This window comes from Corella eumyota, chromosome 6 (genome assembly GCF_963082875.1).
Source record: "Corella eumyota chromosome 6, kaCorEumy4.1, whole genome shotgun sequence".
NCBI lineage: Eukaryota > Metazoa > Chordata > Ascidiacea > Phlebobranchia > Corellidae > Corella > Corella eumyota.
The window spans coordinates 7,294,323-7,309,372 of NC_137495.1; the positions used below are offsets into that span (position 1 = coordinate 7,294,323).

A 15,050-nucleotide genomic window follows, 5' to 3' on the forward strand; every position below is an offset into this window, starting at 1 on the left:
TAGGCTTGTTTAAATTAGGGCAACTGACTAAATGGCTGCTGAAGTAGAATCGGTTACGGAAAAAATTGACAAAATAGAGATCGTCGAAAATGGAAAAGATGACGAAGACACGTACTGGGGGTTCTCTCTCTTTGAGGCTTTTAAAATGGCAATAAAATTTTACAAAGGTAAGTGCAAACATTTATATTTTGTTTTATTCTACCGTCTACTTACTTAAAATTTATTAAAATTGAACTTCTTTAAAAAGATCTTACCAGTTTAAAATTTCATCATTTTTTTTTTGTATATATCTTTATCCCCGATGTGGGAAGGTCAAATGCGCGACCTTAACATAGAGTATCATAAAAATTTTTTGCTTGCTTGATAGTTATTGTGCTGGCTCAGCAGGAGTTCATACCAGTTATAGCGCTTTTACTCAAGGGTGCTACAGCTTGCGAGCAGTGGGAATTTGACCCACGACCTCATGGTGGTGTAGCAAGTGTTGTTACCACTACACTATGCTGCCTGTATCACTGCTATATATATATACTGTTTGTGGTGGGCAGGTTAATTATTGCTGGCAAATATTAGCTGAAAGTTGCAACCATTTTACAGCAATTAAAAATCTGACCGTAGTTTGGGTTATCAACTTGTATGTTACAATATTGCTAATTTGCATAACTGTAAAACTTGTATAAGGTTAATTACAAACAAAAATACAAGAACGGCATCTAAAATATTTCATGTTGGTTTATAAATTATTTATCGACAGAAAATGAAGGAAAGAGAACCTTTAACATGGAATACGATGATAAAGTTTACCTATCAGCTTTAACCAAGCAAGTATCACACGGACCTCTGAGCTCACAAACTGAACTACCTGATATCGGATATCTTGACATGTTTGGCCACGATAAAAGGTAAAGAATTTTATAATTGGATATGCAGCGAAAAATACAAGTCTAAAAAAAATGATGTGAAATTTATTCTTATTTATATACTATTGGTGCTTGGTTGACGATTCAATTTTAACGCTTTTAAAATAAAAAAGCTAGTAATTGTGGTGCGCATGTAAATTATCACAGGCATTAAAACTACTTGTAAGTTGCGACAATATTATGGCAATCAAAATTGTCTGGCAGAGTGGTGTTGTGGTCAGAACACCAGGTCCTGGGATCGATCCCAACTGCTGTCATGCTGTAGCACCCTTAAGTAGACACTATAAATGGTATCTTGCTAAACCAACATTTAATCAGCAGCTTAATTATCAGTAAATTGTAATCAATAGTATTCCAAAATGTAAAATGCAACTCGAGACTAGGTCGGGGTAACTGATGTTACTTTATGTTTAGGTTGTAAAGTTCGATTTTCCCACATTGAGGATAAAGATAAAAAAAATGGTTATGTTTTTTCTATAGGGCTTATTGTTTACATAAATAAAAATCTAGAAAATTTTTATATTAGGAGAGTATGGGAGTCGTTGGGCGATGTTTCTTCAAACGACGCTAGAAGAAAGTTTATAGAAAAAATAAAAACGAGCGTACCTGTTTTTGCTCCGTTTATGATTGCTCATCAAAAAGAAAAAGAAGAGAAAGAATTAAAAAGGTAAAATAGTATTTTACAAAATTTTTTTTTAAATTTTTTTTTTTTTTATGTTTTTTTGATTTCTTAGGAAAAAAGAGGAAGAGGCTGCGAGAAAACTCGAAGAAGAAAATAAATTAAGAGAGGAGGAAGAAAGAAAAAGAACAGAACTCATTGCTCAGCAAATGGCTGAAGAAAAAAGAGTTAAAAATGAACAAGAACAACAAAAGTAAACAGCATTTTATCATTTTTTTATGCTCGATTTTTAATTTTAAGTTTATAGCTTCAATTTTTTTTTGAAAATGTAATTTTTTGGTATTTACTTGTTAGGCAGCAAATAATGACAGCCTTAAATGCGCAAACACAAGCTCAATTTCAACAATACGCTGCACAGCAATACCCAGGCAACCCCGAGCAGGCAAGTGATTTAAATTTCAAAAAAATCACAAAAATATAAAACTTACCGTAAAAATATTTTTTTGTTTTTTCTAATAGCAAGCAGTCTTGATCAGCCATCTACAGGAACAACACTATCAACAATACATGAATTTGTATCTGCAACAGCAGCAGCAACAACAACAAAAACAAGAAGAAGCACAGACAACTCCCCAACAACAACAACAACAACAACAACAACAACAACCGTCTAATGATGCAAAAGCAAATGAATCCGATTCTACTGAAAGTGAAAGTTCTGAAGGTAAATTAGTGATAATAATACGGTTGTTAAGGTCCTAAATACCTTACATCTTAACATAATTTGGCCACTCTTTTTTTATCCATATCACCTCGAGGTTATGGTTTCTGTATTTTTATTTGGAAAGGGTGTGCAGTCAGGACATATGTGATACATCTTCGAATGCGGGGCTCAAGGTTGAAGTGTGACATTGTTGCATGTCAAACCTGTGACCTATTAGCCCGTAGTTTAATGCCATGACCACTTAACCACACTAGCACTTAACCATTACATGTCTGCATTTATTCTATTTATAATGGAGCTTAGTGGAAGGTATATATGTCCAATTTATAAGCCTACAAAATAAAAAAACTGCTGTTTGTGGTGCACGGTGATATTGTCTTAGGCAAATATTAGTTGAAAATTGCAACCATATTATGACAATTAAAATTCCGACTGTGGGGTTGGATATCGCTAGTATATTTAAAAAAGACATTATCACCCTTAAAAATATTTCAGTTTCTGTGCCCAAAATTGCCGACCCCTCCTTATGGACCCGACCCCAAATAGATGAATTTAAAACCCAGATAAAGAGGGATCCTGAGTCTGTTATCAACGTGGGAAGAGGGGAAGTCGTCACTGTGAGAGTTCCAACTCATGAAGAAGGTAACTTGAGTCGAGTTTTAGTAAAACTTAAGTCATTTTACCTCTAAATACAACACTTTAAAACATTTAACAGATATGCACTTGTGTCTTAAATATAAATGTATTAGTTTTTATACAATTAACAATAATATGAAATTTCAAACTTTAAAATAATAGAATAGTTATAGTTCCTTAAAAAATTGTTGTTGGGTTTTAGGAGCTTATGTTTTCTGGGAGTTTGCGACAGATTATTATGACCTTGGATTCGGAGTTCATTTTGAGTGGTCAGAACCAAGCAGTGATCAGAGGGTTTCTGTACAAGTCGGTGAAAGCTCTGACGAAGACACTGACGAAGGTACAAAAAATTTTTCCAACATTTTTTTAATGTCTTACATAGTAATGAACACAGAATGTCTACAAAAAGCCTTCGTCAAATATCAAAAAATTTTTTGTCAGTCTTTGGCCTTTCTTGCCTGTATAGATTAATTTTTTTTTATATCGCCTTAAGGTGATAGGTTTTTGTATTTTTATTAGGTAAGAGTGTACTGTAGTAATGCATTTTAAGGCTATTCCCGAGCTCCGAGCTTAAAGGCAAATAGTTTGGCATTGGTGCGGCCCGAAACCTTTTGGCTTGTAGTCTGACGCTATATCCGCTATATCACAATACCAAAGGTGGGCACCAAATCGTTAATGCGTTAAACGTTAAATAACGAAGTTGAATTTTTTGTTAAAAGTTAACTTTTAAGTTAATTTTAAAAATCGTTATCGGACCTGTTAACTTTCGTTAAATTGTACTTCCGTTAAATTAAGCCCGTTAACTCAATATTTTACAAGTAAATCCATGGTAATATAAGGAATATATATGTTTAATATCGCCGTTTATCCGGTTTAAACGTTGCAATTTTTAAACGATGTAAGTAATTACTATCCGGCCACTGTTATTTGGGCATTAGGCCTGTGCCAGTTTTAAAAACTTCTTCTCAACCATTTTCGTCTAGTTAAAACATCGATTAAGAAAAAAAAACATTTTTTTTATAAAAAAGGTAATTTCTTTGTTTGTTTTAATTAAATTTTAACGTTAACGTTCAATGATAACTTCCGTTACATTTGGTTTAATTTAACGAAAAAACGTTAGCGAAGTTACTGTATTGTGTATCGAATAACCATTTAACGAAGTTACTTTTTCGATTAACTGTGGCCACCTATGCGCAATACACAACTATTTTAATAAATTTTAAGAAGTACCAATCACTAGTTTTTGAATTCCACCCAAATTTAGAATTCCCTGTTTTGTAGAAGGTGGTGATTTAGAGAGGGGCTCTGGTGGCGAAGATCGACCGCCAGTTGACGAAGTTGTCCCCGTGTATCGACGTGAAAGTCACACCGAGGTTCACGCCGGCTCACACCGCTACCCCGGCCGCGGCGTCTACCTTCTTAAATTTGACAATAGCTACTCACTGTGGCGGTCCAAAACCCTCTACTACCGGGTTTACTACACAAGATAAAGCCGAGGATGACGTCACGGTGCTGATATGACGTCACGCCTATTTTTTGTGGCTGATTTTTTTTTTATTTATATCAACGCGAGGCTTTTTTGAGGCAGTCTTCGTTTGTATTTGTTTTATTCCATTTTTTTTTGCCATGATTTTCCGATTCCAGTAACACAGTGGTAGTGATAAATTTATGATCTTAGGCCACGCCACCAAATTTGATTTGCCTTATTTTAATAATTGTTGATTTTTTAAGGCTATAGGAGAATAGATGTTATTAACAATATGTTGTAAATGAATTAGCATTTTTTTTTCGTTTAAATTAAAAACTTTTAGCTTTTTTTTAAAGATTTCTTTTCTTAAGAAAACACTAGTCCCTCTAAAACTAGAAAATCGCCGAAAATGTTTATTTATTTTGGCCCCTTTTTAAGTATTTTAACCCTTGTTGTTATTTAAATTTATATATCTATATTTATACTATTGCAAGTTGAAAATTAGTAAACACTTTTTAGCATGACGTAATTATAAGCGATTCCCGTTTAAACTTATCCTTACCCGTAAAATTCGAAGGTCTGAATTTTAATTAAGAAACTGCTGGTTTGAACATCGTATATTGTCCAGAATACATAATCATATTCATGTTATTAGCCTGCATTATTGTACTTAGTTGATATCTAATATAAAAGGAGTTAGATTAAAAATATTTTTGTAGTCTTAGGGAGCAGTTATTATATTGTGATAGTTCATGTAGACAATATAATGTGAATAATTATAAAGGTAGTAAAAAGAGTATGACATTTTAGATATTTTAAATTTTGCATTTCTTGTTGCTCAAAATTTCATACTATAGCTTCTGCTTCATACCTACATTTAATAGGTATTTGATTTTTTAGCAAGTTACATTTATATTTTCGTTTTACAACTTCAGTTTATTTTCTTTCGTAGCCTAACAATTTTAAATGTTATGTTTTGACAGTTTGGTAAAAATATTAAATTATTTCGGATTCTTTTATTTATTATCAACTCAATGGCCGACTTTTGCTGTCTATATCTAACCATATTAAACCTTATCACTCTTATCTATGTTTAGACTGAACAAATCGTGCGAAACAACTTGAGGGCCAATATGGAAAATCAGTATCAGTTTTTTAAAAGAAAAAGAGCGTCTGGAGCTAAGCACTACAAAACCGAACAGTAACGACCACTCCAGTTCTTTCTTCTAAGATCAGTAATGGAATACAATCAAAGTTTTCAAGAAATTAAGGCTCCTGTCAAAGGTAGGCTAGGTATAACTTGGGCAGTTTTTCTAGGATCTACTATACGATCATAATAGCCTACAAAATGTAACGGAAGCTTTATAGAACAAATTTTAATACAACAAACAAGTAATAACGGTTTTAACGCAGGTTTTCGTACACCTATTCCTTTGATTTTCCGCCCTCGAAAGTTTTCTTCGCCCTACCTTACCGTCCCCAAATACCAAGGCGATGACGTCACGGACGGTTGCTCTTACGATGAATTCAGCAGAGCTGGCTCGTTCGATTCGGGTATTGGCTCGACTTTCGCTGACGCGGATATAGAAAGCAGTCGACTCTGCCCAAGGTAAAGTAGGTAACAAATCACATGATTAGAAAGCGAATAAAGGTTTTAAAACGAAAAAGCTAAAGCCTTTAACCGCTTCGAAGCGGGTAGCTATTTATAGGGCAAAGTGTAATAAATTTTTCAAAATTAGATAATAAAATTACAATGAAAGTTTAAAGTTAATTAACCTTACGACCTGTTGCCATTTCCAGGTACCACAACGAAGGCTTGTGCGAGCTGGGCCCAAAATGTCCCCTAATCCACGAAGAGAAAAAGAGTGCTTTGGAGGACGACAGCGCCACGTGCTCCATGTTCAATCCCCGGGCCACAGAGTTTATTCCTGGGCATTTACGTCATCAAAGTGACGAGACGTCTGTTGATGACGTCATTGCAAAGGATCTTACGAATCTGGCGATAGGCAGCTCAAGTCTGTGTGAGTTTAAGTTGTATTAGGTTTCTAAGAACCGTAAAAGTAAAGAGTAAATTTAAAGTAACATGAACCCTAAATTGTTTTAAAAAAAAATCACAAAATCTGATAGGTTTATTTTAAACTGTCATTTTAAAATAATAATTTAATCCTTTTTTATTTAAATAGTTTCAACCGAGTCTATACTTCAAAATGAATCGAAGACAGGGCTGTAAGTATGGATTTTTTTCTTACTTAATTACATAAAAAATAGTTAAATAAAGCATATCTGGAACAGGTTTTTTGCCTTCATATAATTGCCCTTTTTTATTTTAGGTGCAATTCAAGTTTGAAAGAAAACAAAAGCCTGGATAACGACGCTACAGGTGAATTAGCCGAAAAATCTTCAGGTACGACAGAAATTGCATTTTTCCACCATTTTCTTAATTTTTTTTTTTTTTATAAATGTATATTGCATTCGAGAATAAATTGACTTTAATATTTGACATTTAAAAATATATGTATTTAGTTTTAATTGAAGGCTCGAAAAGGTTTAAGCGCTACAAGTTTAGAACCGAACCCTGTACAACATTTCATACAATTGGTTCATGCCCTTACGGTGAGAATTGCAATTTTTATCACAAAAACGTGGAGAAGTCTGTCAGTCGCACCAAAACCAGACTTTGCAAAGCTTGGGGTCTTGCCGGAAAATGCAGCTACGGCGAAAAGTGCGATTTTGCGCACGGTAAATATAAGTACTTGGTGCACTTGCTGGTTTTTACATTTAATATTACACTACATTTTTTTAGGAAACGACGAATTGTTTATGAAGTTTAAAACCCGAATGTGCAAGGTGTTTTTTACCACCGGTAGATGTCCTTACGGAGCCCAGTGTACTTTTGCACACCACGAAATGGAAAAGCGTAAAGACCTCTCAACAATTTACAAGTTCAAAACCGAGATATGTCAATTGTAAGTATTGGTGGAGACATCGTTTTTTTTAATAACTTTTATACAGTTCCTCGTATTTTTTTATCAGATGGCTGCAGAAAAAGTGTTCGTTTGGCCCTGCTTGCCACTTTGCCCACGGAGTGGAAGAGCTGAACTCGTATTCGGAGCACCATACATTTTAGATAAAAAAATTCTGTGATAAGTTAACCAAAGGTAGTCAAACTGTTTAATTATTATTTTTGTATTAAAACTTGAAGCATATTTTTTTTTCAGTTGTTAATTTTTTTGTAATTTTTTGTTGTGTGTTTTTCTGTAAAGTTCACCTTAGTTTGTTTGTATTTAAAGTTTGTTAAATTATTGTTGAAAAATTTTGATAAATACTGTGTTTTTTCTTGATTGTGAATATTCTAAACTTCAGATATGTACCAAACACTTATTTATATATTTTTCACACGTTTTCTTGCACAATTTTATGTTAAAATACTTTCTAAGCTGTAAATGATAATAATTTGATAATTAAATCGATAATATATTGATAAATGTAAATTGTCGAATGGATATTATTAGGTTAGATATATTGACCTATACCACGACATTGGTTTACTTAAATGTTAAATTAAACCTTTACTTATATCTTTAAAACAAAATTACTGGTAATTTGACAATCATTTTGTGTTGTATTAAATTTTGAGTGTAAAATAAAAGTGTTTTTTCCATTTGTAAAACAAAGGATTGGAGATAAATGTGAATATAGAAAAATTACTCATGCGTGGGTGTAAATACAATTTCCTATCCAGCTTTTTCGTGAAGAGCTAATGCAGCATAAACATGCGGACACGTGTTTTTTCTTTTAAATACATAGAAAGTCGATATTAACTTACGAGACTTATTGATTAAAGTGAAATAAATTAATATTTAGTATCACATTAGGTGGGCCAGGTTGTGTCGCCTTTTATTTCAGGTTTATTAACGTTACATCATTTTTTGTACTGCTAACAAAAAATCTGAAATTCGATTGACGAAAAATATATTTTATGTATACTCTTGTCTGATTGTGAATGACAGACTTTAAAAATAACATGAAATCTAAAGTTCTCAAAAAAGAGAAAACCAAAGACCTTAAAAAACTCTCGAAAAAGAAAGACAAACTAAACATAATCGATAAAGTAATTTTAAAGAAGCAACCTTCTAAAAATAAGCTAAAAAAGAAGTTAAAAACTGAAACTTTACCGGAAAATATAACTTTAAAATCTGAAACTGTTAAAAAAGTATCAAAAAATCATAAAGAAAACTTATCTTTGGTTGAAAATGGTAATGACAATTCAAAAACTTTAAGTGATACAACGTTAATACCAAAAAATCAAAATAAATCAAAAAAGAAAATATTAAATTGTTCCTCGAATTGGAAAATTCTTGAACAGGAACTAAAACGGGACAACGAAAAAAATAAAAAGGAATCGCATAAGCGGAAACTTCATTATACCAACAATGATTTTTCCAAAAATGCAAAAAAATCCAAATTTAACAAGGATGTTTGGTTTGATAATGTTGATGTACATGACTTACTGTCGGCCGAATCTGAAGAACCAATGCAAATAGTAAAGAAGGGAAAATCGAAAAAAATTCCTTTAAACGAAAATGCAAAAACTTTGGTTAAAACCAATGCATTTGGTGGTTTAACTAAGGTAAGCCTAACCTGTCAATGTGTTAATCAGCAGCATTTTGTAGTGGTCAAAACACTTGTCTTCACTACATGAGGTCAAGGGTTCGATCCCCACTGCTCTTATGTTGTAAAGCCCTTGAGTAAGGCGCTATAAATGGTATAAACTCCTGCTGAGTCAGCAATTATCAGTAAATATTCCAAACTGCCAAAGGCAACTCGCGATTGGGTCAGGGTAACTGTTGTTACTCTATGTTTAGGTCGCACATTCAACATTCTTACATTGGGAATAAAGATATATATATATACAAAAAAAAAATTACAAATCCTTGGAAAAAACGCACAGTCAATGCTGAGCAACTAATTTATATTGTATATATATATACCTTACTTAGTTAAAAAATGTTTTTTTTAGGTTGTGGCGATGGATTGTGAGATGGTTGGGGTAGGTGAGGAAGGAAGAAATTCAGTCTTAGCTCGAGTTTCTCTAGTCAACCAGTTTGGGAAATGCATTTACGACAAATATGTCAAGTCCAGGGAGGAGGTAACAGACTACAGGACATTTGTAAGGTACGGTACTAGAGTATTTTTTTGATCCAAAAAACACGGAAATAATATAAATATCATTTTAAATAAGCTGTTTTTTTAATGCTGGTATTTACTGGCTTCTTCTTTAAATTCCATTTTTTTAAACTCTGTAAGGTTATATATATCTTTCTATGATTTTAATTTAACTACCTAAGTAAATTATTTGTAATTGTCCTACAATGTGTTGTCTATGAAAAATATTTTATTATTTATTTCAAATTTTAGAAATATAGTAAACACGAATTAACTGAATTGTAAAACTAGTTGATTATATTAATTTTAATTTTAGCGGTATTCGGCCACAAGATTTAGTTGACGCTCCGGACTTCGAGGTTGTACAAAAGGAAGTTGCAGATATCCTCCAAGGAAGAATCTTAGTTGGTCATGCTCTGTGGAACGACTTTAAAGTTTTGTTTTTGGATCATCCTAAAAGATGCATCAGGGACACAGCAAAGTATTTTTTTTTTTTTTTTTGTATATATCTTTATCCTCGATGTGGGAAAGTCAAATGCGCGACTTAAACATAGAGTAACATAAGTTACTTCGACCCAGTCTTGAATTGCCTGTGGCAGTTTGGGATATTATGGAGACTATAATTGCCCTGTAATTATGCTGCTGTTTAAGTGCTAGCTCAGCAGGAGTTCGTACCATTTATAGCGCCTTACTCAAGGGCTCTATAGCATGAGATCAGTGGGGATTGAACCCACGACCCCATGTGTGGTGTAGCAAGAGTTCTTACCACTACACCACGCTGTCGTTAATTTTTTTCGCCATACTTTTCAGCCATAATCTTAACATATTATAAAAATTGTTTATGTTGTAAAATGTATTTTCGATTCTAAAATTTAAAGCTTGTAATTTTCTTAGTTTAAGGGTTAATAAGCAAACCCTTCTTCTCTAGGTACATTCCCTTTAAAACAATGACAGCAGGAAGATCACCTGCGTTAAGAGTATTATGTGCCAAGATTCTCGGTGTACAAGTTCAAAAAGGGGAGCACAGCTCTGTGCAAGATGCTCAAGCTGCTATGAGGCTGTATGTTATGCACAAAAAACAATGGGAAGCGGAAAAGACAACCCCAAAACTAAGCAAAAAGGCGAAAAAGAACCTTAGCACTGACAAGGTTTTAGCAAAAAGCTCTTCAACTAGTTAGGATAACTTTTTTTCTACTGCCTTTTAAAATATTATTGTTTATTTTAATTGAGGGGGAAAAACATGGTAGGATACATTAAATCAAAAGTGTACACTGAAAATTTGCTGAAATCCAATTAATTACAAAAAAAAAACGAGAAAACAGTAAAATTATGCAAGATTACCAAACGTACATAAGTTTTTTAAAATATATATCTCTAGGTATAGTAAAAATAAAATAAAAGAATATAACTGAAGACAAGTTTTTGACAATGGCTAAGTTTATCGGGTGTTTAAAACTGTAGTCCCAAAAAAATGCATTCTACGATTCTAATTTGGTCTTCAACAGACTAAGAACTGTCCGGCTCCATGTCCATGCTTTGTTCTGTGTTTCCGCCAGGTGTTGATGAAAATATTCCTTCCCGCTTTGCTCTTTCCAAAGATTTTACTAAAAAAAAAAAAAGGTTTTTTTCAAGTTCGGACTCTTTTTCAAGTTCGGAGTTACAATAAAATTGTCAAAACTAGTCGATAGCCCACCCTAGGGTCAGGATTTCAATTGTCATATTATGGTCACAACTCTCAACTAATGTTTGCCTGTGAGTTTTACCCATGCACCAAAAACAGCATTTTTTTTAGTTTGCAGGGCTTAAAATTTGGTACCTATAAACTATACAGGATCAAATGGATCGAATAAATAGAATGTACCCGAACGTATATCAAATGGTTTTCAAATAAACCAAATGGATTGAATGGACCGAACGGATCGAATGGATCACATGCATTATGCTTATTCTAAATGGGTGAGGGTCGGGGTTAGGGTTTAATTTATGCAATATTTTTGTTCCATTCTATCCATTTGATCCATTCGATTCATTCGATAACCATTTGATATACATTCATTCGATCTTGTATAGTTTATAGGAACCCCTTAAAATTGGACATATGTATATAATTGTCCATTAACCTCCCTTCTATATAAATGTTATAACAAACTTAAAGTAGTTGGTATAAAAACCTACTTCTGTATTCCAGCTGGTTGTTTTGCCTTCGTAGATTCTCAATATCCTGTTTATTGGACGAGTTTTTGCGTGACATGTCCTGAATGTATTCTGTCGCTTTGTTTAAAATTTGTGCCCTGGAAGCCTGTTAAACAACACACATGTTACCTACCATAAGAAAACTTGAATAGGTTGACTAAACAAACATAGAGTAACATCCTTTACTCTGACTCAGTTTCAAGTTGCCTGTGGCAGTTTGGGATATTATACAGATTATAATTGCCCGGTAATCAAGCTAACTGCTAATTAAGTGCTAGTAGACGTATTGGCTAGGAAAATGCTACCGAATAAATAAGCCGTGGGATTAAACCCACAACCTCATGGTGGTGTAACAAGTGTTCTTACCACTACACAGCGCTGCTGGTGATATACAACAAAGAGTAAAAAATCTGCAGGGTCATACCTTTTCTCCTTGCAAAGAAGGAACTGAATCTCGTAATCCGTTAAAACTTTCTTTTATGTGATCGCGTCGTTTTCTTTCTAGGGCGTTGTGGTGTGACCTTTTATTAACCTAAATAAACAAAAAAGTTAAATCAAGATCGAAAGTAAGACTTGAACACATGGAAGAATAAAATTAATATTGTTTAAAAAATTAATTCAGCAATAGACTTAAAATTTTTTTTATTTAAGCGATAATGCTGATAATAATTAGGGTTCCCTTTTTAACGAGGATTTTTTATTTTATATATATACACAATTACTTACCCCTCCTGACATTTCCGACTTTCCATCGCCCTGTAAAATAAAAATGAAAATATAAACACAAGAATATGATAATCTCAACAATTTTTAACTGGTAAACAATTACAATAAAGCCTTTTTGCCTTTGTCTGTTTGTTCACGCGTAGTTAAAGATAAAAAAGTGACAATGGTATACACTTACATCGCTATCAACATCTACCTCTCTATCCTCCTCAAACGATTTGGTATATTCGTGATCCAGCTTTTTTGTTTCAGTTTTTCAATAGAGTAGGAAATATGGTTGGCGTTGCCATACAGATAATAGAATATTCAGCAATTTTTAATAGGGCTACACACTAACTTTCTTCAACAAATCTACGAATCGCGATATAAGGTCTAAAAGATAAATTTTATGGTCATTAAATTGAATATATTGCGACAAAACCGCAAAAACCCAAACAAAAGCGTCAAACAACAAACGTTGCACGCGACTTCCTATAAAAATTATTTAGAGGCGAGGTGGTGTAAGTGTTGTGACCGATGGCAGCGTGGCTGTGGTCTTAGATTTTTAAAGAAATTTTCTTCACTTATAATTATACTACATTACTTTCACTTTAAATAGTTAATGTTTAGTATTTTATTTATATATGTTACACACCAGTCTAAATTTAATTTTTTGTACTTTAAAAACTACAAAAAACACCGAAACATTAGCTTTAAGACTGCAAATGTATTTTATTATATACAATCAACACCAAAAAGCAATACAACATTATTTTAGAGTAACATTAAATAAATAATCCCTAACAATTATTATTTATAAGAAAAGTCAGGGGCTGGTCCTGTGTTAGCTATGCAGTTCTTCGGGTGTAATAATACTTTTATCTGTTTTAATTGACAGTTTATTAACATCTCTCGAAGTTGGTTTACGCATGTCATAAGCATCTTCATCTGATTCTCCATTTGCAGATGAATAATAATTTAAAACTGTCCTAAAAATCAGATTGAGTTTTTAAGTTAGTAATATTTAAAAATGGGTTTAAGGATTAGCAATAAAAAAATTATAATTTATATGATATTTCTTTATAAAAGCGGCCTTGGTTTAAAAAGCATTAGCGTAACCATAGATTTGTATATATCTTTATCCTTGATGTAGGAAGGTTGAAAGCGCGACTTCAATATAGAGTAACATAAGTTATTCTGACCCAGTCTTGAGTTGCCTGTGGCAGTTTGGGATATTATATAAATTATAATTGCCTGATAATTATGCTGCTGATTAAGTGCTGGCTCAGCAGGAGTTTATAACGTTTATAGCGCCTTACTCAAGGGCGCTACAGCATATGAGCAATGGGGATTGAACCCACGACCTCCTGTGTGGTGTAGCAAGTGTTCTTACCACTACACCACGCTCCATTAATTAAGTTTATAAAAAAACAGTTAAACTATTTAAAAATTTTAAATGTGGCAAACTTAACCCAACAGATATTAACATGTTAACTGACCTGTACAAAACGTATCCGAGTTGTTTATACATTTCAACCGCCACTTGGTTAGACTTGCGCACAAACAAATCCACGAAAAGAGCCTTTTTTTGTTCGGATATATCCTCCAAACGTTTCATAAGCTCAGCAGCTAATTTTAAACGCCTATATTCACTACTCACAGACAAGGCAGTCACATGACCATGCCAATCGTCCTGCATTCGACCCTCGACCTAATTAAAATTTAAAAGAAATGTCATAAGGAACAACTTAAAAAATATCATAATTGTATGTGTAAAAAAATTGACAATTCCATATTGAGGATAAATATAATTTGGTATTTAAATAATTTTCTAGAAAAACAGTTAAAGAAAAAAATGTCACTTTACGAAATTTCTATCATTTACCTTTCCCATTATGTATCCCATTGGGTCTCCCGAAGCTGACTCTGCCATCATAAAATATTCAGGCCACTTTGCAAGGTATTGTAAATAGAAACCGACGGCGTAAGTTTCAGTCAATGGATCAAGGTTAATTCGATTGAACCTCAGCATATCCTTGCAGGTAAAGGGTCTGTAATAAGTCATTTCTAATCCGTGTAAAATTCTATATTTAACAACCTGTGAATCACAAATACAGTCAGGCGGTTATAAGATACAAGTTAAACCCTTACCATATATCATTAACGTATAACAAATAAAAAAAGTAAACAAGATGGCAATGGGGCTTATAACATATTCAAGCGCTGCGTCATAGGCTAGTTGCTAATAAATGCTTCGCATTTTGTTTATACATAAATTAATGAACTAAACAGCTTGTTAATTTTTAAAATTACTGCTTTATTCAATTGGGTTTTTTATATTTTTATAAAGCAAAGATGGAATTAAAATTCAAGTCACCACAACTTTGGCTGTATTTTAGGTTAAAATACATCAGTTTACAGCCAGTTATATTGCGTTTTACGTAGTTATTAATTAACAAAGTATGTTTTTTGTTTACAGACATGCCCTTATTTCTAATTAACAGTCAAATTTAAAAAAAAAATGTAGTCGTTATATTTATATTAAAAAATGTTCGGTCACCACAAATGGCATTTTATTTTTTAACGTAGCTTCCATTTGCTCGATTTGAAGGTATGAGGTCC

The 15,050-nt window shown here is 33.0% G+C and overlaps 5 protein-coding genes across 7 annotated transcripts; 3 read left to right on the forward strand and 2 right to left on the reverse strand.

Moving 5' to 3' along the window:
- The first annotated feature begins 3 nt into the window (after positions 1–3).
- On the forward strand, positions 4–5,009 carry LOC145754603 (Golgi resident protein GCP60-like). Of its 3 annotated transcripts, none has more exons than XM_082570681.1 (9): positions 4–167; positions 752–899; positions 1,444–1,584; positions 1,652–1,789; positions 1,891–1,982; positions 2,060–2,260; positions 2,756–2,902; positions 3,099–3,236; positions 4,178–5,009. In XM_082570681.1, the coding sequence occupies exons 1-9, from the start codon at positions 32–34 to the stop codon at positions 4,384–4,386; spliced, it is 1,350 nt and encodes a 449-aa protein (XP_082426807.1). In that variant the 5' UTR covers positions 4–31; the 3' UTR covers positions 4,387–5,009. The 3 variants fall into 3 exon arrangements, with proteins under 3 accessions (XP_082426807.1, XP_082426808.1, XP_082426809.1); XM_082570682.1 differs by having other exon boundaries at positions 4,181–5,009; XM_082570683.1 differs by having other exon boundaries at positions 1,891–1,978; positions 2,056–2,260.
- A 550-nt stretch (positions 5,010–5,559) lies between these two features.
- On the forward strand, positions 5,560–7,751 carry LOC145755189 (uncharacterized). Its single transcript, XM_082571417.1, has 8 exons — positions 5,560–5,648; positions 5,778–5,973; positions 6,165–6,385; positions 6,548–6,590; positions 6,695–6,768; positions 6,888–7,103; positions 7,168–7,330; positions 7,398–7,751. The coding sequence occupies exons 1-8, from the start codon at positions 5,603–5,605 to the stop codon at positions 7,489–7,491; spliced, it is 1,053 nt and encodes a 350-aa protein (XP_082427543.1). The 5' UTR covers positions 5,560–5,602; the 3' UTR covers positions 7,492–7,751.
- Positions 7,752–8,125: 374 nt separating this feature from the next.
- LOC145754609 (RNA exonuclease 4-like) lies at positions 8,126–11,250 on the forward strand. The gene is made up of 4 exons (XM_082570689.1): positions 8,126–8,994; positions 9,385–9,539; positions 9,847–10,011; positions 10,459–11,250. The coding sequence occupies exons 1-4, from the start codon at positions 8,368–8,370 to the stop codon at positions 10,706–10,708; spliced, it is 1,197 nt and encodes a 398-aa protein (XP_082426815.1). The 5' UTR covers positions 8,126–8,367; the 3' UTR covers positions 10,709–11,250.
- LOC145755763 (protein max-like) lies at positions 10,422–13,198 on the reverse strand. Its single transcript, XM_082572009.1, has 6 exons — positions 13,172–13,198; positions 12,628–12,687; positions 12,450–12,479; positions 12,148–12,255; positions 11,706–11,829; positions 10,422–11,134 (listed from the first exon to the last, which is right to left on the reverse strand). Exons 1-6 carry the CDS (start codon positions 13,196–13,198, stop codon positions 11,037–11,039), a joined length of 447 nt encoding a protein of 148 aa, XP_082428135.1. The 3' UTR covers positions 10,422–11,036.
- On the reverse strand, positions 13,147–14,594 carry LOC145754792 (N-alpha-acetyltransferase 20-like). The gene is made up of 3 exons (XM_082570910.1): positions 14,314–14,594; positions 13,928–14,139; positions 13,147–13,417 (listed from the first exon to the last, which is right to left on the reverse strand). The coding sequence occupies exons 1-3, from the start codon at positions 14,491–14,493 to the stop codon at positions 13,273–13,275; spliced, it is 537 nt and encodes a 178-aa protein (XP_082427036.1). The 5' UTR covers positions 14,494–14,594; the 3' UTR covers positions 13,147–13,272.
- Positions 14,595–15,050: the final 456 nt, after the last annotated feature.